At 46.7% G+C, this 23,837-nt stretch overlaps 1 protein-coding gene across 3 annotated transcripts in view; it reads right to left on the bottom strand.

Annotated features, from left to right (window-relative positions):
• Positions 1 to 4,503: 4,503 nt before the first annotated feature.
• The window catches only part of EGFR (epidermal growth factor receptor), a 176,676-nt gene continuing 157,342 nt past the window's right edge, over positions 4,504 to 23,837 (bottom strand). For 2 of the 3 annotated variants that reach the window (XM_063088058.1, XM_063088060.1), the window contains exons 20-28: positions 23,384 to 23,569; positions 18,330 to 18,485; positions 17,444 to 17,519; positions 14,527 to 14,673; positions 12,993 to 13,090; positions 12,081 to 12,248; positions 11,646 to 11,693; positions 10,783 to 10,888; positions 4,504 to 10,120 (exon numbers count right to left, since the gene is read on the bottom strand). In XM_063088058.1, coding sequence (XP_062944128.1) covers positions 9,759 to 10,120; positions 10,783 to 10,888; positions 11,646 to 11,693; positions 12,081 to 12,248; positions 12,993 to 13,090; positions 14,527 to 14,673; positions 17,444 to 17,519; positions 18,330 to 18,485; positions 23,384 to 23,569 — 1,347 coding nt within the window. In that variant the 3' untranslated portion in view covers positions 4,504 to 9,758. The remainder of the gene's footprint in view (positions 10,121 to 10,782; positions 10,889 to 11,645; positions 11,694 to 12,080; positions 12,249 to 12,992; positions 13,091 to 14,526; positions 14,674 to 17,443; positions 17,520 to 18,329; positions 18,486 to 23,383; positions 23,570 to 23,837) is intronic. The other variant, XM_063088059.1, reaches the window with a different exon arrangement.

The raw sequence follows: 23,837 nt of genomic DNA, 5'->3' as shown, positions 1-23,837 counted from the left end.
CCCCCATGTATTGTCCATTTATACACTCTCAAAATTTTAGTGGGGTGTTTAACTTTTTTAATGGATTTATTGGAATTCTTCACATTTTAGGATACTAATTGTTGATGTATCTGTTTCCCCCCATAGGTACTTTGGCTTTTCTACTGTGTTGTTCCTTTTTTCTTTAAAAACTAAAAAAGGGAAAAAAATTCAATGGTCATATTACCAATCTTCACCTTTTGCCTTTGGAGTTTTGTGTTATGTGTTAGGATCACCTTCCTGTCCTAAGACTTAAAAATATGCACCTACGTTTTGCCCAATACTTATTGTTTTGGTTTTTCTGTTTAGATCTTAAGTCCATTTGGAATTTGTTTTTGGCTAAGGTGTAAAATAGAGCTCTAAATAATTTTCATATGCATGGAAGTTTTCTCCAAAACCACTTACTGGATAGTCTTTCATTCCCCTTGTACTGGGAATGTTACCTTGAGGAAGTGCTGCATTTCTGTGCACACACGCATCTGCTTCCAAACTTCTAAATTTTTCCATTGATTGTTTTCTGTGATTACACTGGCACCATGCAGCTTTATTATAGTTTGCAGAGTGTATTTTTACATCATTGCTATCACTACTCAGTTATTTTTCAAATGTTGTTGGCTACTGTGGTACATTTTCTGTTCTAGATTCCAAGTTTCTGAAACTCATACTTCCCAAAATAACCACTGAAATTTTCTTTTGAATTGAATTGAATTTATGTAATATTTAGAGAGAATTAGTATCTCTATGATATTAAATCCTCATATCCATGAATGCAATACCTTTTAAGTAGTTTTTAAACCTTAGCAAAGTGGTACAGTTTTGGTTTTCATGTTGTTATTGCATATGTATGTTTACTCCTAGCTATTTTGTAGTTTCAATTGCTATTTTAAATGAAAATTTTTATCCATTACATTGTCTAATTAATGATTGATGGTATGTAGAAAACAAATATATTTATATATGGCCACCCTGATTTTATTTAAAACTTTTTTTCAGCCAGTTCTTTTGGGGTCCACAAACTTTTTCTGCGAAAGGCCAGATAGGGAATGTTTTTGGCTTTGCAGTTCATAGGATCTCTGTTGCAACTACAAGGGGTCTTCAAAAAGTTTATGAAAAGATTCATATTATCTTTTAAATTTATTTTTCCACAAAACTTTTGAAGTACCCTTATACTCAACTCTGCCGTTGTAGTGCAAAAGCAGTCAGAGACAATATATAAATGAATGGTGTGGCTGTGTTCCAATAAAACTTTATTTACAAAAACAGGCTGCTGGCTGGATTTGGCTATTGGGCATTGGACATGGATTGGTGACTGTGTTCTAAAAATGTAAATATATTATATTTATATAATATGTCTTTCTTTGTCTCCAAAACACTGGGCTTCAGAAGAGTGTTGAATAATAAAGGTGATAATAGTCACCGTGGTCTTGTTCTTACTTAAGGTGTTAAGCTCTTGGTATTTCACCATTAAATTAGATGTTGCTTATTCATTTTTTGATAATTTTTTGATATTAATTTTGTGTTTATCCAGTTGAAGGTATTGTCATCTATTCCTAAATTACTAAGAGATTTTAACAACAATGTGATTGAATTTTATCAGATGCTTTGTGTTAACATTTCCACTATTAATATTTTGTGTATAAACAAAATACCTTATATTGAACTGTCCTCTAATTCCTGGAATAAATGATTCCATTTTCTACATTTCATTTAAGATTCATATTCATATATTCTACATATATATTCATAAATAAAGCTATAGTTTTCTTTTTATAGTATTTCTTTGATTTTTAGTACTATTCTAACCTTACACAATGAATTAGGAAGCTTCCCATCTTTTTCTATGTTTTAAAACACTTTAAATGGTATTAAAAATGAGCTATTTTTGGAGGTTTGCCAGAACACTCAAAAGCCATTTGGATCTAGTGAACTTTTTCAGTGATGAATCCCTGTCCTTTCATTTTCTTCTGTTATTGATCTACAAATCACTGTCTCCCGCCACATGTCACGTCTCTTTGTCCTTGATAACTAAAGTCTGAGCTGTTCTGGGACACTTTTTACCTAGGCTTGCCCTTGTGGAAACCGGTCAGCCAATTGAAAGGGTAAGTGCAGAAGAAAACTTGCCATAGCTTGCAATATCCTTGTTGGCCTACCGCCCCATTTCTGCTTGGATTCAAGAAAGGTTAAACTATGTAATGGAGGAAGGTCAGAGGACAGGGTTCTGGACAAGTGGAAACCGTGAGAGAACCAACCTCTTTAGAAATAGAAATAGTTGGTAAGGAGGGGTCCAAGGCCACTTGATTGGAGAGGGAGGCTATCCTTCCTCCAACTTCCACTTCCACCTGGATTTGTTAATAGCATCAGCGCTTCATAGAAAGGAGTCATGTGCCTCGGAAAACTGAATGAGTCTTTAGGCTCTGGAGGCTTTGGGCCTCTTACTTTCTATTGAGTCACCAGGTCCCATTTGCTTGGGCAGTACCACCCTGGTCCCAGGTAAAGGGAACCCTGGGTCACAGAGCTCCCTGGCCTCCCCAGGCCCCCCATCCGTGGAAAGCACCCTCTCCCTGGGGCAGGGCAGGAAGTACACAGAGCTGCCCATCTGGAGCCTGCCCTCCCTCCTCTGAACCATGTTCAGGTGCAGGGGCCTGGGACTCCTTGCCCAAATGGCCCAGGCAGTGGCTCCTGTTCAGTGTCCTCAGCGTGCAGACCCTTGTGCCCAAGCTGCGGCTCAGGGGGACCTCATGTGGTGCAGGACTGAGCCACAGGTGAGAATGGAGGTAGCGCTGTGGGTCCACCTGTACTCTTCTTCACGTCTACACAGTGGTGACGACCGGGTACACCCCTTGCTGGGGCGCAGAAGGATTAATTGCAGGAATGTGGTAAAGGGGATGTTTTTGTTTCCTTTAGAAGCTAATATCCAGGTTTTCTAGCCCAGAGTTCAGGTAGGGAGGAAGAGATGCCAGGTGGAAGCTGCAGAAGGACTGGGAGCCTGCACTGGCTGTCCTCCCAGGGCTGTCTCTCTCCGACTGGGAGCGGGGGAGGCTCCTCCAAGACACACCTTTCACATCATGAACATCTGCCCGTAGGCTCTTTCTCATGTTTTATTTACTGTTTTCTAGACCAGGGCAAAATCAGATCTAATCTTCCTGCTTCTCCACCCAAGTCTTAAAATATCCTTTTTGGGACTGGTGGGAGGACCTGGGTGGTCCAGAGAAACAGCTTGGAGATCTTGGCTCCAGGGAGGCAGACTGAAGAGGGGAAAGCCCAGAGCAGAACAGGAAAAGCAATTCAGTGCTCCTCTGCACACGCTCCCATTCTTGGGAAATCTTTTCGTTCCCCAGAGTCATGATTACTTTTATAGGACTCTTGGCCCAAAGGCAAAATCTCTTCAAGCCGCAACATCCACACTGAGCTTCAGCTAGAATTATGGGGGCGGGGAGAGGACTGTGGTGCTGGTCAGCCTGCCCTGAGGCTAGGGTCATGCAGCTGGGACTGTAAGCCACGGCCTTCACTCGGGGGACATTTCAGCTTCAGGAAGGCCAGTACCCTGTCACATTGCCCACGTTTGCTCATTTGCTGAAACTTGCCTTTCGCTATATGGGGCTAAACCTCCATTTGAAGGCTTTGATCCTAACACACCGAAGTGTGCTCGGGAGGCTTCCAGGGGGCCTTGCCGGGGGCGGCGTGGAGGCGCAGGAGGCCAGAGGTGCCGCGTCCCGCCGCCGTCCCCTCCGCAGCAGGGGAGCTTTCGCTCGGTTGCTGCAGCCACCGCGGACGCCTTCCTCGCTCACGGTCTGTTTAAGCATCTAGAGGTAGACACTGGTGTTGACAGCACTCGGGAGCTCTTCCCGGTGGCGGTGGCGTTGGTCCCACTACAGCTGACGTCTCCACCTGCAGCTCGCGCCGCCCCCGCGCTGGGAGTGACCGCGGGGCGCGACGGCTCCGCCTCCCGGGGACAGAGGCTGGTGGCCGGGCGGCCAGCACGAGGGGAGCTCGCTAAGGCCGACGACTCGGCAGAATCGCGACACGCTTCTGCTCACTTCGGTGCTCTGAAGAAACAGAACCTCGGCTTGCCCTGGAAAAATCCCTTCCATCAGGGAATTCCTTCCTGGCTCTGTGGAGGAGGAAAACTAGGAGGTGTCCCTGGAGGGAGAGCTGGTGGCAGGGAGGGAGAGCTGGTGGCAGGGAGGGAGAGCTGGTGGCAGGGAGGGAGAGCTGGTGGCAGGGAGGGAAAGCGGGTGCCTGCACCGGGACAGGCCGTGAGAACTCCCTGTACTTTCTGCTCAGGTTTGCTGCAAGCCTAAAACTGCCCCCAATATAAAGTTTATTCATTTTAAAAAGTTATCAGGAAAGAACACCTACAGTCGGTCAGATGTGACTAATAACACCAACACTGCATTGTTAGCAAAGAACACAATATTATCATTATAAGGAATTTAGGAGTAAAGAACAACGAATCAGAAACATCTAATTTTTAATACTCAGTATACAATCAACATGTTCTGATCAACAGTACAAACCACATAAAAGAGAATCTTGCTTTTTTTCATTTGTACAAATACTGTTTTCATCATTGCAAAACTTTACAAGGTTAAAATGTACCATATTAGAAGCTAGAACGCTATCGCTAGAATGTTTCTAACATGAAGTTATTGCTGTCTGTTGTTAGTTCCATCATCACCTCTAATACCAGCCATCAGATCCACAGGATCTCTTCGTTTCCAAGAGATTATATTATACAGCAAGATTATTTCGTAGCCAAATCAGGTCAATAGGGTTTTTGTTTTAAAATAATTAATCGAAAAATGTATGTATTTAAGTTTTCTCCTGTAGTGTTGTCTGCTAGGTGAGAGGAAGGAGATTATTAGTACTTCTGCTGGTAATTGAGACAGGGCAGATTTTCGACCTCAGAGGACACAGTATGGCTGTGCAGATATGGATGGGAGAAAAAAACAAAACAAAAAACCCAGCTACTTCAGTTTTTATCCAGGTGTAAGTTATGAAAAAAGTATAAAAAAGTGTTTCTTAAAGCAATAATCCTCTTTTTGGATTTTCGTTTTTATAAAAGACCTCCAACTACTTATGCAAACCACTTGAAGTCTGCCTTTTGTAATGTAACTGATAGGTCAATGTTTTCATCCACCCCGGAAATAAAGGTTGCTTGGTTGCTCAAAGAGGGCAATGATGTCAGCTGCACAAGCAGCAAGAATACATATTTTATTTTATTGCCAGTCCACCTTTCGTGGAGAGAACTAGAAAAAAGGTACCTGTTTCCCATTTCCTTTGCTTTTAATTGACTGGTTAGACACTCTCCCTTCTTGACCAAGCATCTTGTACACTCTCCAGGTTCCTGAATCTGTACCAGATGCTGAGTCCTCTGGGCCCAGGAGTTACCTACACCTGCAGAAATAGCCAGCAAGTCCCAGTCCCTGTGGCTAATCCCTAGGCTGGTGGTTCTCAAATTTGGCTGCAAATTGGAATGACCTCAGGAGCTTTAAAAAGTACAAATGCCTGGGTTTCACCCCTAGAGACTTGTATGTATTTAATTGGTCTGAAGTGCAGCTGGCCTTGAAGATTTTTAAAAGCTCCTCAGGTGACTTCACTGTGCAGCCAGGCTGAGAACCCCTTCTCTAGGGTGGCCCTGCTTAGACTTGGTAAGACTGTTGATGGATTTCATCGATATATTGCATAACCAAAACATGCTGAACATTATTAGGGCTCTCCACGTATTTCTAGTCTATAGGGGTAAATGCATATCAACTGTAAATACAAAAATAAAATAATCTGCATTGAAGTCAGACTAGTATACATAAACCAGCAAAGTGCTGTATTATTGCTTTTCTTACACTGATAGGGTCATATTGATAGATGATCAGAGTACGGTATACACTTTCCATTAACAGTGCCCTGAACAGACTCAACTGTACCTGCTTCAGGCCAATTCTTTTTTTTTTTTTTTTTTTTAAAAGATGACCGGTAAGGGAATCTTAACCCTTGACTTGGTGTTGTCAGCACCACGCTCAGCCAGTGAGCTAACCGGCCATCCATATTTAGGATCCGAACCCGCGGCGTTGGTGTTATCAGCACCACACTCTCCCGAGTGAGCCACAGGCTGGCCCTTGCTCCAGGCCAATTCTAAGCTAAATGTGCTTTCCATCTTTTCTAGTTGTGTGAATATAAGAATGACGATTCTCCTTTTCACCATGGCAGTGACCTAGCTTAGCTCTGCAATGAAGTTGTACCTCTTTATAAGAGAGAAAAGACTCTTCTCTTGCTACAATTTAATCTTTTTAAACAGAGATTTCAGTTTCAAATTTTGATTCTGTTGCAGTCTTTCTAAAGTAAACTGTTTCCTTTAGTAGAAAATGAGTTTCCTAAAAATATACTTTACAAAGTTCAGTGCTACATAAAGAGGACAATACCCCCCACAAAAAAGTTATAAAAATAGATTTACATTTAAAAGTCCTGTCTGAATGTGTCTTTTAATAGTTCCAAGATGTATGGCAGGTGTGGCTGGTAAAAGAGGCAGGGATTTCTATTCAGTAAGGATTTACAGTCCCCAGGCAAGGAAATATAAACAGATCATTATATTGTGATAAAAAACATGTGCTTATCACAAGAAAGAAATGCAAAGTAGACATTAAGGGCAATGTCATAGCTGCCGCTTAAGAGGGAGCAACTCATTCATGAGGGGGAGGGAAGAAATTGATTTTTATAATCTACTTAGAAAATGCAGTGTCCCAAGGCTTTATCAAGGCTCAGATTTGGGTATTCGCAGCTTTCAAGATAAACTGCTGGTGACAACAAATTGGACATCTTTGGAATGGCCACTAGTGGCCAAGTCTCAGGCATATCAGTGACTACAAACCATTCTGTTTGCTGCATATGGGAATCTACCCTACTCAGGCTCTTTTATTCTACCATGACTTGGGGACATGGTATAGACTTGCAGCCTCATACACCTGAAGGAGACCCTGGAGATGAGGGTTTCAACACTTATTGTTATAGTCTCCTGGGGAGCCCCTGAGATTCTGACAGAATTGGTCTGCAGGGACCACAGACCCTTTCTTTTTAAGGTCCCCAGGCGAGTCTTCTTTGCAGTGAGGTGAGCTGGTAGGTCACCATCACACGACCATTTCATCCTATAGACGTGCAGCCAGAGGCCCCCAGCCTGCCATGAGGCTCACCTCTCAGGCCTAGTCTCTATACCAGGTGTTCTGGAAACTTGTGGTGCACACCAAAAAGTCCCTGGGCACAGGCTGCACCTGAGAAAAATCAGTGTTTCTGGATGGGACCCAAGGGATTCCCAAGGTCTGCCAAGCTCGAGAACCAGTGGCTGTTGTGTTCATGGTGGGTTCATACTTGCAGTTTGGGATGGGGGGAGGCAGGGCTAAAGCACAAATGTAAGAACTTGTGACAACTCCTGAGCTTTGTTATCATCAGCTGGTAGTCCACGTGACGCCTCCACAGTGCTCCTACTTATACAGTCAGTGGTAACTCAAATTCATTGCAAGTTTTCATCTCTTTTTTACTTCCTGGAGTATAATTACAGGGACTCCTTAGAGATTATATGAGAAGATGTATGCGAGGACCACAGCCCATGGTGAATGTGAACCCCAAGTCTTACTTTCCCGTGAACTGTTTCCGTAGGCCAGGTCTGAGGCTGGGGCCATGGGGGAAGGTCTTTTAGGAACTGAGGGGGAAACAGCAGATGGGCTGTCTGGAGAGCATTAGGGACTGGCCGTCACTGAGGAGGATCCGAGATGACAGAGTACAAGCCTTGAAATGAGGCCAGTAGGGGCTGTGATGTAGACATGATGGGACCCTGGCCCGCCCACAGCAGTTGCCAGGGTCCCGAGAGGGGGCTGTGGCTTTGCAGCTTCCACAAGCCCCTCATGCCTCCATGGACAGATGTAGTGAGAACATTTTGGGAAACCCAATATTAAAATGGAAATTAGCAACTAGATTTTATGCCAGAAAATTGAAATATAAAGGAGAAGGAAGCTTGAAGTTTTTGCTGTTTTATTGTGCAATAGTAAAGTATTTCAAACTATAAAAATACTAGGATTTAACTGCTATAACTTGGCTTACAACTGCCATCCCTCATCAATCATCTGCTTCTCAATAGGAGACAGCCGAGTGTGACTCATTGTGTTTCCCAGTTCTCAGTAAACATCTGACTAAAATGTGCTGAGGTGAATAAATAATAAAAGTAGTTTCCTGACAAAGGCATAAAATCTCAGACTCCTAGAAATGTTCTTGATCCTCTCACTAATCATTCTCAAAGGTGACAGCCCGAAAGCCTCAGTGGGGATGCAATGCTTGGAAAACGTGGGGTGCTGCAAGCCAGACCCCCAGGCTCTTAGGGTGACAAGATTACTAGCGGACACCTCTGGCAGATGCCTTCCTGGCGGGTCGGGCTCCCTCTGCTGGGAACGCACCTGCCATGTCCCTGTGGTGGAGCCCCTGGCAGTCTGTGAGGCCCAGCTCCAATGTGGCCTCCTTGCAGGACCTCCCAGGGCTCCTGGTAGAAGCCACCTCCTGCTTTGTGCTCTCACAGTGCTCAACTGACACGTCTTGTCTGGCATTTAGCATATTGTTTTAAGGTTAGGATTTATGAGTCCATTTCCTCTGCTAAATTGTGAATTTCTCAGAATCAGGGATTATGTCCTATTTATTTTTATATTTTTAGTACCTTTGCTAGGCTGGCATAGTTGCTATAAGAGCACTGTAATGGAACTGAATTGGATGTGGTTTTATTTCCACTAGGACAATATCACATATTTTCATAACAGAACTGTGGGGCTCTAATTAATCAGAGTCAATAAATAATTTAAAAGCAAAATGACAATTTGTGTGTGTGTATTCCATCTTAATAACAGGCTACAGGTCTGAAGGTCAAGGAATCAGATACGGGCTGGATCTCAGTTACTGTCTGATGTACCGTCTCCTCTGGCCAACGTCATGACAGCCACAGGGAAAGTGCACTAAGTTTCAGAACAATGGAATGGAAAATAAACAAGCAAGTCTAATGCTCCTATGCAGAAAACCCTGGTTAACCAGTGGGGAGTAGGTATCATTTATACAAAAGCAAGTCGGAGGAAGAATTCTACCCCTTCCATTTCTTCTCTGCCCAGGAAGGGACAAAGTGGCTTATCCTATCGTACCTGCCATAATGTGATACAGTCCCAGTCAGGCCTGCTAAGGACACAAACTTCTTGTCTTGCAGTGGACGCGTCTCGAAGCAGAGCCAGTGGAATGAAGAGTTAGCTGGAAGACTTGTGGCTGTACTCCTTGGTCACAGCAGGGCCTGGATCAACTCAGTGTCGCAGGTGCTATGAGCAAGCTTCTTCCTCGTCAGAAGAGCCCGTTAAAATCAATAGTGACAAAACCCACAAAGATCCCCAAACAATAAAATGCCTTGTACCTTATTTTTTTTTTTTTTCAAATGCACCTCACCAAAAGGCAGACTTCTGCTCAAATGGACAGCATTCTTGCTGGGTGCCTTTTTGTGGAAACTTCACAGTCTGAGGGCAAAGGAACGGACCTGCAACTTCCCAAAGCGCATTCAAGTGGGGGCACTTGCTGCTTGAAAGAGGGGCCAGTTGGAGCAAACATGGCAAAACTGGTCCCGGGTCCTAGAGTTGACATGGTCGTGGCAATCAGGCCTGGGGTGGTGCCATGACTTGGTCCTGGGAGGCTGAGGAGTCTGGAAATTTTAGGGCTGATATTCTCTTCCATGATCAGGCTCCAGTAAATTCACTGCTTGGTGGTGCTACCCTTAGGTATTCTGCATTCTCAGCTGTAGGACCCTTAAAGATGCCATTTGGCTTGGCTTCCTTGGGAAGGAAGTCCTGTTGGTAGTCAGGGTTGTCTAGGCTAATTTGGTGGTTGCCTTTCTGGGCCCAGTGGGCAGGGCTGTCAAAGGCCCTGTTGACGCAGGTAGATGGGGTGGTGTTGAGATACTCAGGGTTGCCCACTGCGTGGCTGTGGGGATTCTGATAGTGGGGGTCACGGCCAGGAGCGGGATTCAGAGGCTGATTGTGATAGACAGGATTCTGCACAGAGCCTGCAGGCCTTTTGGGAACAGACTGGTTTATGTATTCTGAAATGGAAAAGAAATCAGAGGTGTGGTAAGCAGCAAGCCTCGTCTAGAGCAGGATCCCACGGCTCATTTTAACCCTGCAAGTGTCTTGAACGAGGCAAGTGATGATGGGGGTGGGGGATAGCCCTGGGAGAAGACCCTCGTGCTGTTGCGGCAGAGTAAGTTGTGTCCTCTTCTGCACTTCTCAAAGCAAGGAGCACAGGCATCTTTTGCACATTTAAAGTTTTCAGAGCACAGCCTGCCTCGAGGGTGTGCGTGAGAGAGTGAGCAGGTTGGGAGCATCTGGGGGTAAAGCTTAGATTAGGAAAACACATGTTTCATAGGACAGGAATGGAGCCAGGAGAGAGAACAGCTACCGAATCTGTTGTGTACATATACATACACACACGCACATGTATATCTTTGCTGTTTGCTCCAAATTCTGTAAAATCTGTAAATGCATTCTTAAAACAAACCTACAGCAAACCACCTAGACACAGCTTGAGCTCAGCACAAGATCTTGTGCTGCTCGGTGGTTCTACATCTGCCTGTCTCGTACCTGTGGGTTTGCCAGTCTCTATCTCAGGTTCAGCTGACTTGGGGACCCAGGAATGCAGCACAGCTGCTGCCACTTGGGGCCGGGAGGCTGAGGAGCACAGCTGTGCCTGGAGTGAGCTACTCACCGGGCACCGGGAGGAAAGAGTCGTCTATGCTGTCCTCAGTCAGGGCACCAGTGGGGTCTGAGCTGTACCGCTGCAAGAAGCTGTCTTCCTTGGCAGGACAGCTCTGCTGAGGAGGAAATTAGGCAGGGTTATTCTCATCAGGGCTGCTCAAACTTCAATGTGTATGAAAGCCACCTGAGATCGTTTTAAAAAAGAGATTCTAATCTAGTAGGTCTGAGGTGAGGCCCGAGAGTCTACTTTTCTGACAAGCCCCCAGATGAGGCCTGTGCTGCTGGCTGCAGACCACAGGCAGGCAGCAGGGCCCCAGCCAGCAGTCCTGACCTGCACAGCTCTCTGCATGACGGAGATGCTCTCTATCTGTGCTCTTCAGTGTGGTGGACACTGGCCACTTGTGGCTGTTGGATACTTCAAATGTGTGAGGAACTGAATTTTATATTTTATATCATTTTAATTAAAATTTAAGTGACCACATGTGGCTAGCGGCTTCCGTACTGCAGTGTGGCTTCCAGCTTGATCACGCATCGGCATCAGCTGGGGAGGCAGGTTCAAACCCAGATTTTTGGCCTTCAACCCCAGGGATCCTGGTCTGGTAGGTCTGGGGTAGAGGCCCGAGAATGTGCATATCTAACAAGGTGCCAGGCAATGCTGATGCTGCTGGTCTGTGAACCACACTTTGAATGTCACTGAGATGTGTGGCAGTTAATTGCTGGCCTTAGGGTGGGATCAAAGAAACCACCCAGGGAAAAAACCATACAGGAAGAAAAATCAAGATTATTTGGGTTAAGTTGGACATACTCTGTGTATAATAGAGCCACAATACAGAACTGTTATTTAATTTTAGTTTATAAGGTGTTCATACATACCCCATTTCTATCAATGCATGCCACAGTGGAATTGTTACTGGTCGCGCTCTGAAAAAGAAACAGAGAAGTTACTCGTGGTGGGCTCGTACATTCTCCCCCACCCCACCGAATGCAGCAGGGGGGTCTCGTGGAGTGGATGTATTTGAAGGTGCTTGATTTTTGTCCAAAAACATTACCTCTAGATAAACTAGGTTTAATTTTAATTTAACTTTGTTCCTTAGCAATAGCAGAACTAAAAGGATTATAATCAAATTATTGCAATACAATAAAATGATTCATTCACTTACTTGATTCATTCTGATTCTGGCTTTACGATTTGGCCAAAATTTATTTCTTTGTCTCTATGTGAGTTCCACTACATGGTTGTCATTTTCTCCAAAACTCAATTTGTTCAAACTGGACACAGCTTGAGGGAGAGAGAGGAAAGTTTCGTACCAGAGAGCTGAGGAGGGGGGTCCGCGATGTGGAGGGGCTGCTGAAGAAGCCCTGCTGGGGGATGAGGTACTCGTCAGCGTCCACCACGTCTTCCATGTCCTCTTCGTCCATCAGGGCACGGTAAAAATTGGAATCTGTCGGGCTCGGCAAATGCATTCTTTCATCCCCCTGGTGCAGAGATTGAGACCATCAGAAAGGCCCACGAGATGTGATTCCACTTCCTGGCTATAGGGGTAGGGGTCTGCTGCCAGCAGGTGCCTGTATGTTTGCTATCTACTTATAAACAAAATCCCCCCGGCTCTCTGAAGTATAGCTGCTTCCCCCAAACTGCGTGTGGGTGCCGTCGAGTAAAACTTAAAGAGTTTTTTGATGTCTAAAGGCCTCTGCATGAAATGCAAACAGCTCGGGTGGGAGCAGGGAGGGGAGCGGCACCACTCGCTGGGTGTGCCCTGTACCGTTAGGGGCCATGCCGTGCATTCTGCATGTATTCTCCTACTGAGTAGTTAAAACAACCCTGCAGGCTGGCTTTTGTGATTCCCATGTTAAGTCAGGAGATAGGTTGATAAGTTCAGTGGAGAGTCTGGGATTTGAAGCCTGGTATGTTGACAACAAAGCCTGGCTTCTGCAGGAGGCAAAGCTAAGTCTCTGACAACTGAAATGTGAAATGACATGTGGAATGAGTGTGGGAAGCCCTATCTGGGTATGACATGACAGGGATGGTGAAATGGAGCGGGGCGGTTACCACTAATGAACCCTACTGAGTTTACCATCTGGCCTGTGCCTTAACTGAGGCTCGCTTCAGTGCACTGGAGGGTCTACAAGGTGACCCGTGTTGGCACAGGATGAAGCACAGAGCCCTAAGTTGCTAAGAGAGGGGCTCTTTCCAGTGCAGGTGTAGACTGCAGTCTCTACCTGGATGACAAGGTAGCGCTGGGGGTCTCGGGCCATTTTGGAGAACTCGATGATCAGCTCACGGAACTTGGGGCGACTATCTGCATCGATCATCCAGCCTGGGGAAGGAATGGGAAAAACAGCACACTTAGAACCCCGGATGAAACGATAAAGACAGCACTGATTGAAGAAGGCGTGTACGACGTGCTCCTTCTGGGCAAATAAACGATGAAGAAACCTAATCTTTGTGATACTTTTCTGTCTTGGCAAACTAGCACCAGTTACTGTTGAAACCATGACAACACAATGTATTTGGACCAAAGTAAAAACAATGTCCTTTAATTGTTCTGTCTGCTCTTCTTAGGGTCTGTGTCCCTGCACAGTCCCCATGAGAGATTTGGCAGGGGTCCCTTGTGCTGTCGCTCTGTGGATTCCTCTGACTGTAGGGCCTGGTGTCCAGGCTTTCTGTCAGAGTCCTCATGGATATTCACTCTCAACAGCCATTCAGGCTGGAAACCAGAGGTGATTTAGAGAAACGTAAAGGCTGCGAGGAACACGGGTGGACCTCCCCATCCTGGAGCTTTCACTGCGTTGCACACTCAGTAAAAAACACTTGTTTGCAAGCGAGAGGGCTGGCTGCCCCAGGCAGGGCTTGCCTTAGCAGGACACTGGTGTTAACCATGCCAGTAAATCTGATTGCACAATAATTTAAATCTGGATTAAGCAAGGAGGAGAAACAGCTATCAACTGAAAATCCTCATGCCTCTTCAGGGTTCATGTTTATTTTCCATCAGCAGGATGTCAAGCTATTTTAGGCCACACTGCTATGTGACCTTATACAAATCATGTGACTTCTCGGGATCCCAGCTCCCTCAGCCTAACCCAAGGAAGTTAAAATAGATTAGCTCTGTGATCTAAACTTCAAAAGGCATTAGTATTTACACTAATATGGCTCTGTCTTAGTCCCCACGCCACCTTCTCATGCAAATGCTATCACATGTGCAGTGTTACCTTTGGAGCCTCCCGCACTTGTGATTCTGGTGAAATGATCCAAATTACACACTAATTTGCATTAAAATTTTTAAATGCTAACTGCAGAAGACCTCACATAAATACATGGTTAAAAGATTTAAGTCAAAGCAGAAATGTTGATCCTATTAGCCTCGTGGTTAATTGTTAGGCATTTAAAAACATCCAGTTTCTCTGGAAACAGGCTTCACCATGTGGGGTGGCTCTGTATTTCATCAGGCAACCCAGAGAATAGAGTAACTTGGGGTAAAGGCTCATGCAGACTGATTTTATTTGTTTGTCTTTTTATGTGACATTTGCCAAACACGGGCAAATGTCAGGTCGCTGAGCTGAGCATGTGCTTTCAGGAGAAGGCTTGCAGGGGTGTTAATGGATGTTCTGGACTAGTGTCCTGCCTTAAAGAATGTGGTGGCATTTCTCCAGGGAATCAGTGGCTGAGAGCCACAGCACCCGTCCAAGCACAAGGCAATCTGAGGGCCAAGGTCCTGCCATGTGGTGTGTGTGGATGGCTTTGCCGGTCACTCACACTTGACCATGATCATGTAGACATCGATGGTGCATATGGGCGGCTGTGGAAGGCGCTCTCCCTTTTCCAGGACAGACGAGATCTCGCTGGCAGGAATTCCATCATAAGGCTTGGACCCGAAGGTCATCAGCTCCCAGACAGTGACTCCTGAGAGAAGGAAACCAGCAAAGAAAAGTGTCACTGTCTGGGTCAATAATAGCACAGCACCTTGTCTGCAGCTATCACTGTTGGTTAACACTCTCAGTGCTTAAAACCTATGTGTCTATAGCTCTTATAGCTTTGGGCAGTTTGCTTGACTGCTGGGAGCCTCAGTTTACCTCTCTATAAAATGGGATAATAACGGTACTTGTCTCATGGGATGGCTGCAAGGATCAAACAAGATAATATGTTGAGCACAATGCCCAGCAAAAAGTTGACCAATACATGGTAAAACTTTAGTGATAACAATAAAGATGGCAATGACAGTTCTAATAACGTTGAGTGTCACTACACGATGAGGCAGGAGTCACACACTCCTACACTTGCCCTAAGTGACCAGCACCTATGGAAGTGCAAAGATGGAGATTCTGAAAAAGGTTGTAAACTGTATGTTTTTAAATAATAAAAAGGTTGGAAACAAAGGAGCATATGTTCCTTCGATAAACATGAAAACCTCACAAAATCCATCAACTATCATGATGAACACAAATCAAAGCAGTGATGATTTTAGATCAGTTTTCCAGACGCCCGGCATCTGATGGTCCCCCCGTCTCCGTGAGCACACACTGAGGGAGCCTGCGTTCTCCTCGGGCCTGTTGTTCCCACCCGGACTCCGTGGGCAGGGGTCATGGACACGGGGACTGGCAGTGTGTCCTACTTCCTGTTCTCTTCAGAAGTGGCCTCTGGATACATATGACGATGGACCTGCTTGGGTTTTCCAGAAACCATTCCAAAACCAAGCTACCTAAATGAATGTATAGGATGCAAGTCTGACAGGGGAAGGAGCAACGGTCCAGGGCAGGAAGACGGACTCTTTGTGGCCTTTGCCCCCACATAGTCAATATGCACTCGGTGAAAGGCCGTCTCCTCTACAGATCTAAGAAGTCCATTAACTCCTACTTAAGTAGGTTTTTAAACATGCACAATGAATTCTCGTGGGAAGGCAGAGTTTTTAGGTTTGGGAACAAGCGGTGAGAGAGCAGGGAGCGTGTGTAACTGGCGGCGGGTCATGCCGGGATTGAAGGTAACGTGCAGAGTTCTCTCTCTTTTTAACTCCTTAGTGGAACACACTGGGTGCCTAATTGATTACAATGAATATTTTGCCACTGCTAGAGACTAGAGAGTGCAATAACAGGACATGTTTTTTAACTAAAAATTCAGGCTCCTGGTAGAATAATTCCAGTGAACTGCCAGGGCCAGCAGGTTATAATGACTAACAAAATAAACTACCAATGAAAAACGACCACTGCAGTGATGCTGGTTTCTGATACTGGTGGTGATCACTCACAGGTGTTCAGTCACTGAATTCTAGAGAGTTTTCACTTACTGGACGAGTGTGGGCGAGGGTGGGCTGTGGGCTGGCACAGGCTGGGGGAGCCTGGAGGCGGGTGGAGGGGCAGATCCTTCGTGACCTTATCAGTTGGGAGTTCAGGTTTATTTCAACGTACTTGGGAAACCAAAGAAGGATGTTAAGCAGAGAAGTAGAAGTCTGATATGGTTTAGGAGCGTATTTTGCCACTGTCTGGAGCGTAGCTGAGCAGTGCAAAGTGGAAGAGAGAAGACCAGCTGGAACTACAGTTGAGCCGTCCCTGAGTGGTCGGGGCAGGACCCAGGGGTTCCTCTTGGAGAGGAGACTTATCTTGAAAATGACTGGAAATAACGAGGCATCAGAACAGCTTCATTTCCTTACCTATCCCATGAATGGAGGCAGCTCACCTCACAGGTACATATCAAAGTTTACTTATTCATTAACAGACAAAGATCTCTGCCTTCATAAAGCTTACAGATAAAGACTCATGAAATTAAATGCATATATATTTATACTGGGAATATTAGAAACCTAATAATGCTATAGGACAAAGAAAAAAATACTCAATGGACAATCTCCTGAATAATTTGCTTTTGTGATGACTGAGTTCCTCTTGGGAATTCCTTTCGGTGTGGCTCTCCCCACACGCACACTTCTGTGGAGGTGGGGTGGCTGTGAGTGGCTGGGGCACCTGATAATCCACGAAGACAGGCAGTAGATAAGGTGTTCTCCAGCCTTTCTGTAGAGAGCTGGTGACACCCGAGGACCCAGTGTGGCAGGCAGCACAGGTGACCGTGCAGGTGGGAGGAGCGGGCACCCGTGAAGACGGAGCGCGGCCTGTGCACAGCTGTGCTGGGATTCAGAAAGGGGGATAGAGTCACATCCTGGGCAGGTGGTCCTGACCACAGGAGAGACAGTGACCGCATATTTCCCTTTTATTCCCCACAGACACGCTCACAGAGCATGTTCTCCCTGGTGCACAAAGACCACTATTCGCCACGTGAAACTGCAGCCACCGAGCGAGTTCATCCTACGGCCTCACTGCTCTGCCGGGAAACTCTTCCCCAGGGACCTCGACTGTCATCTCCCTTTGGTTCACTTCAAAGTCACACAAAAGGTCAAGTCTGGTTTGGTTCCATGGGCAGAGGTGTCTCCTAAGTTGAGTCCTCTCTCCGTCCCGTGACCCTGTCTGCCGCACACTTCACCGATGTCTCCGGTGACATTTGGTATGGCAATTAGACTCGATTTCCTCTGTCGCGTTTTCTCAGTATTACAGACAGCAGCTATTACGTTATTATCAGTCATCTTGAAAGAAAGCACTTGCGTGTCAGAGCACGAAATGTACATTAACAGACGACGACAGCCAGCTGCGCCTAGTGCACATTCATCAGCCTCAGGATTTTGACTCACCGTAGCTCCAGACATCGCTTTGGTGAGTGTAAATTCGGTGTAAAATTGATTCCAAAGCCATCCACTTGATAGGCACCTTGGGATGACAGAAGATAACGCAGTAAGACAACTATTAGCTTCCCTCTGTTGAAAATAATCAAATGATGCTGGGATAATTACGAGTGATGGCTGTGGGCAAGCCAGGCCTCCCCCACCGCCTGGGCCCCGCAGCCCGGTGCTCTCCCCCTGCAGAAGGAGATTTTAAATCAGGCAGAGAACAGGCATGCTGCGGGAGGCCCCAGACTCGGTTCTGTGAGTGCCACAGCTGAGGACCTCTGGGCGTGGGCTGTTCTGTGAGCAAGGGCCCTGTTTGTGCCCCATGGTCCCACCTACCCCCATCTGTGTGCATTTTCAGGGGCCTGCATAATAGGGTGTTGGGTGGCTGCTTGGAGCCGAGCAGGTCAGAGTGAAGCTGGTGTGGCAAGGCACCCGGAGGGCCTGATGGGGGATGAGCACCCCTCACTAGTGTGAGAGTCCCTGGAGAAGCCCCAAGCCAGGAGGAGAGAAGGGAGCCAGTTCCATTGTGGGTAGCCCCAGGTATGAGCCACAGAGACCCATGGGAGCTCCTGGAATGGGGGGAGGTTTTGTATTTTGAGACATCCTTGACAGCAGTGTGCCACCAAATTAGCTGTGACATTTCCCAGCTGTTTTTCCCCCTCAGTAAATCCTGCTCCTAAGCAGCTCCGACTTGCAGAGCCAGAAGACAACCCTGGCTAGACCTAGGTGTCAGTGGTGGCTGCTGTGACTGCACCCAGAGTGTTCTGTGAATGTCCCCTATATCAGTTGGAGAACACAATGAACAGGAGGGAGCCCGGTCTCTGAGGTCGGGAAAATGACTGCTCCCTACCTTGCCTCCTTCCGCGTGGTATTCTTTCTCTTCAGCTCCAAGCAGCTTGGCCAGCCCAAAATCTGTGATCTTGACATGCTGTGGTGTCTTCACCAGCACATTCCTGGCTGCCAGGTCACGGTGCACCAGGCGCCGGTCTTCCAGGTAGTTCATGCCCTGAAACACAGGGGCCCTGCAGTGAGGAGTGGGTTCTCATGAGACTCCCAGCACCACGAGAGGATGGTGCTCTGCACCTGAGGCTGGTGTCTTGCTCACACGAGGGTCCGCACTGCTCCATGTCAGGGACTATGTTTGAGTCTGTCTTTGTACTTCATCTAATGGTCACAGTAACTTGAATCTGGGCAACGTCAGTGACAATAAATGAGGATATAACTAGCTGCTGATGATCATTAACTTTTCTCCATCTAGTTACTCAGATCACAAGGCAAGAAGTCCTGAGCAGAAGAAGACAGTGACAGACAAGAGCTCTGCTGTGAGGCTGAGCCCTGGGCCCTGGAGCTGCCCACGTGCCCCGTGCCTGCGCTCACCTTCCTGACAATGCCCCTTGCCAGGCGAGGCTGCGGCAAGGCTGCACTTGTCTGTGTTCTTAAGCCATGCTCTCAGCCTGCTGTCCTAGGCTACCTTACATGATTCTCTACCGGTGGAGAAGACTTCTGTCCGGTCTTACTTTCCACTGTTTTACTTGTTCTTACTGAAACCACGTGGCTACTGAGCATACTTTTACACGGTGCCATTCCCCACCACCTCCCTGGCTGCTTCCAAATGCTGTTGCAATCAGAATCGCTGCTATAGGAGTAAGGAAAAGAATAATACTTGGGAAGCAGCTAGCTCAGTGCCCAACACATGGTGAATTCCTAGAAATATTACCCCTGAATTATGGTCCCTGGCCACAGCCTCCTGGTGTCCTTGTCACACATGCCTTCCTCCCTGTGGCAGACAGGCTCACTTGTGTCTGCTGCTCCTCTTTGTTCGACAGACGCCTGCCTAGCTGAGCTGAGCTCCCTGGGGCCTTACCAAGCTCCAGCTTGCTGACCTGAGCTCAGCAGCCCCTGCCTTCTCCGTGCAGGGCCAGGCTGGGAGGCAGGAGGAGCGGGGAGGGGTCCAGTTCTGCACACGTCTTAGGTTGTTTGTGCCACATTCACTCCCACTTGCTTACAAATGCACCCTCCTCTCCCTCCGGGAGACTGGACCACATTTCCAACTTCTTTTACAGCTGATGCTCGTGGACTCTCCAGCACAGACTGGGTCCCAAAAATGATCGCTGAAGTCACCAAATGGAAATGAACGGGTTTAACCAATTGTTTTGCTGTAGTGTTTTTGTAGCTATGAAGGGATCTCCATAATGCAACTTCAGGGAAGACCTGTAGATAAGGACATATTCCCACGTTTTCTAGCAAATTCTTTGCTTCTTCTTGCTCAGATATTAGGTGAAAATTATTAGTTGACTTGGCAAATCAGAGTGAAATTTAAGAATCTTTCTTTCTAGAACAAAACCAGCTATCAAATGAAAGTAGGATCTCACAAAGACACTGTCAAGAATTAGTCTTTGAGAGCCATTTTTGAGGCCTTCTTTAAACGACTGTGTCCAATGTCTCATGTACACGTGGACTGGTCCCCTTTCTCCCTTATATTACTTAGAAAGCTCTGAATATTTAAGATGTGATTTGATTTAAATGTTTCTCCGCCTAAGATCTCATATCTGCTGGAAGGAAGGCTGACGGGGCTCATGTCTGCTTAAGGGGACCTGGCAGGTTCTTCCCCAGAGTAGCACTTCCATACCAGGACTCGTCATCTAGGGCAGGTGGGTGGGGAGGAGGAGAAACAGAGCCCGAAACGCTGCCTCCCTGTCACCCTTGCTGCGTTCTCCCCTCAGAGGCTGACGCCCTCCCTGGGCTCCCACCTCCTTTGACTCCTGGGATGTAGACTGTGTCTGTGCATTGGTGCCTTGTCTCTTGCCGAAAAGTAAGGCGTCTGCGCATTAAATAGGACAAACCCTTACCCACGCAGAAAGGGAAGGTTTTGCTTGGACTTCTGCCTGGCCAGACCTACCCACTGCATTCCAGGCTGCATTAGCTCACCAGTGCCCTCTCCTCCCGCTCCCTTCTCACTCCGCTACCCTTCCATCTCTTGTCCTGAGTTACCCCTGCACCTCGCACCCCGCTACCCTTCCACCTCTTGTCCTGAGCTACCCCTGCACCTCCCGCCCCGCTGTGTCCCTCCACCTCTCGTCCCCCCTTGCCTTCTCCTTTGCTCTTTCTTCCCTGCATGCTTGCTGAGTGCCTCCCTGCGTGGGTGCTGTAGACCCACAGTGATAACCCACACAGAGGGTCCATCAACCCTTCCCTTTATTCAAAATTTGTGGTTTTTTATATTTCATTAAACCCACAAGGAGGGCTTCAGAAGGCATTTCCAGCTTCACTTAACTACCATCACTATCATTCTGCCTAAGCGCTTAACAGAGAATCTGGTACGCTGCATGAATGAATGAATGAATGAATGAACGAACGGATGGATGGATGTAACAGCAGCTGAAGGTTCTGAGCTCTGACCGTGTGCCACCATTTCAAACAGCTCTGCATAGAAGCCTCTTTCCTCCCAGTACCCACACGACTGCCTTTTAAATGACTACGGGCTCTGCTGCTTCACGTGCCAAGTTCTCTGAGTCCCCATGACCACCATCCAGACCCTGTCCTTAATTCTCCTGCTGGGGTTTCCAAGTGAAACTTGCCTGCTGGGCCAAAGGCTGCTTGGGTTACCAAAATAATAATAAAAAAAAATCTAACACTTTTGCCTTGTGCTACCAAGTAAATCCTCATTGTATAAACTTAACAAATCCAGCTGAGGCCCCTGTCCCTGCCCCTGCCCCCACCCCAGGCTCTGGGGTTTAGGGGACCAGAGCAGCTTCATACAGTGTGATATTTTCCCATAACATGAGTCTTCAGAGAAGCCTTGGGAAAGGGGAGGAAAACATTCTGGAGCACATGGCTAATCGGCCAGAGGGTCTTAAATCAAAGATAATTTGGGGACAGAGATTAGACCCATTTGAACTTAGATGAAACTCTGTTCATGGGTCTCTGTCCCACACTATCGAGGCACTTTGAAAGGCCATCTCAGTGCCAGCAGAGTTATACTTTAACCAATCACCAAAGATGAGAGCCGTGATATTACATACGACCTCCCAGAATCCACAGACGCCTCAGGAAGCTATATGAGCATAAGCCTCGGTGGGGCCTCATGGGAAACTCATCTCCTGATTCTTCTCTGAGATCTTCATTTTAATTGAATTAAACAGGTTTATTTTTGTTAATCACTACAGGACAGCTAGAAAAAATTCTGACATACTGAGGTTAAAGGGAATTTGAAGAGCCAACCCAGAACCTCAGTTCACAAAGGAACAGCACAGGGACAGGCTTCACGATGGGGCAGCTGGCCTTGACCCTTGAAGACTCCATTTCCCCAGGGGCTGCAGCATCCTACAAGTATTGGGAGGAGTCCAGAGCGAGAAGCTGGCACAGGACCCGCTTCTGTCCTACTTCATAAACCTCCATGTGAAAAAGCCCGGTGAGCGCTGACTTCGTGAGTACTCCGTGGGAGGAGGTGGGATGCGGAGGAGCTGGCAGGTGGTTCTGGTGGAGGCAAGTCTACAGCACGGCTTAGTCCCCACTGAGCCCTGCCCTCTGAAGAGGCAGGAAAGCTCCAGTTTCCTGCTCCCAGACAGAGACGGCTTTAACGGGCAGAGTGTGGTACAGAACAAGTGTTCTCTCCACTGAACTGATGATGGGATCTCCTGGATTAGAACAGTTTATGACATTACTGTGCCATGTGATATATTTTGGGACTTATTAGCTAGCTTATGCACCCAGAAGGAATAGATATACTTCTTAAGCAACTGACTTACTCCCAGGAGTGAAAGCTCCCCATGAGCTTACGGGTCAGGAGTCAGGAGACATGCTCCTTCTGATTGCTAAGCAGGGACATCTCCACAAGCTCCCGAGACTGAGATTTTTATGTGGAGAAGAGAATCCATTTCCACCATATATGGCCAGGGGAACTCTCTTATGGTCTACCAGTCCTATCCTGGTTTTCTCCCTAGGCTGTCTCTGGGTTTTTTTCTTTTTTCTTTAGCCTGGTTGATATAATTTTATTTATCCTCTTAGCGGTTTAGTCAGCACAATGAACTTGCATAGCAGTGGCCACCTCTCCCTTGAAGATATTTCAAAGATATTCCAAAGATAGTTCATGCCTTTGTGAATCAACACAGAACATTTCTAAGTCAGTAAATCCCACTTTGGAAATGCCAGGAGTTTTAGTTGCTGGTCAGCCACAAAGTGTTTCTGGGTAGTTCCACTTCAAACTTTCAAAAAGAAAATTGTTTAGTACTCAGATAAATTGTCACTAACTCGAGAGCACATTTCTCTCTTTATAATTTGAGAAACCATTGTTTTCCATCCTCTCCAGGGAGAGACACTTCATCCCTGTAGCTATATGAATACAGTAGAGTAAGGTTTCTCTTGTGAATTACGAAGCAGGACTATCATGAACAGAATTAACTGCCCATAACCTGGAACGGCTTCAAATCAAAATAAAGCTCAGTGAAGTGCAATAAGCACAACGTTGGATTTAAACAACAGGTTGAAATTGTGAGGAACATTATAGAGAAAACAATCTTGAAAACTTCTGGGCTCTGCAAAACTCAGGAGCTGTGGTCACTCATGTTGAGTGGGTCTCACACTAAGCTGAGTTCTTCTCTGTGGTAGACACTGTTATATGAAGGTTTTGTGTTTTTCCATCATGCTTGTAGAAGGCTGATTTTAGAGGTCAAATAAACTTCCATTTATGTAGGCACTAGCAGGCAGATGGATTTGAATAAAAGACTGCAAAGGAGAGTTGGGAAAACGCTCATGGACAGCAGAAGATATGGGAACAGGACATAGCGCTTACAAATGAAGCACAGCAAGCCAAGGCACTTGCTGTTTAATGTAAACACCTGCCCTGCTCTTCAAAGCCAGCTGCCTGCTGTGCATGCCGGTGGGCAGGGCTCCCTCTCGACTCACCTTGGCAATCTGCACACACCAGTTGAGTAGGTACTGGGAGCCGATGTTGTCCTTGTGCTCACGGACATAGTCTAGCAGGCAGCCAAAGGGCATGAGCTGCGTGATGAGCTGGACTGTGGAGGTCAGGCAGATGCCCAGGAGGCGGCACACATGGGGATTGTCCACGCTGGCCATCACGTAGGCTTCCTGCATGGGGAAGAAGAGAGATTGGCATCAGAAAGCTCTCACAGGGCGATGCAAAAAGGACAGGCACACGGACCCTTTTCCAGGCAAAAGAGCACAGACATGGTCTTGAGTTGTATAATATGTACTCATGGAGGAAAAGTTGGCCCAAAAAACCCCCAGTGCAAAGGCACTCATGCAGGGCCGTGTGGTGACGAGGCACTCTATGAAGAGGGTGTCCTCCTGGTGCATCCAGGGATCCCCTTCATACAGAGACCTGTGGTGGCTGCTG

The sequence above is a fragment of the Cynocephalus volans genome, chromosome 2, assembly GCF_027409185.1.
Source record: "Cynocephalus volans isolate mCynVol1 chromosome 2, mCynVol1.pri, whole genome shotgun sequence".
In the NCBI taxonomy this organism is placed as follows: Eukaryota; Metazoa; Chordata; class Mammalia; order Dermoptera; family Cynocephalidae; genus Cynocephalus; species Cynocephalus volans.
Note: the sequence above shows the minus strand (reverse complement) of the source record. Positions and strands in the feature narration are given on the sequence as shown.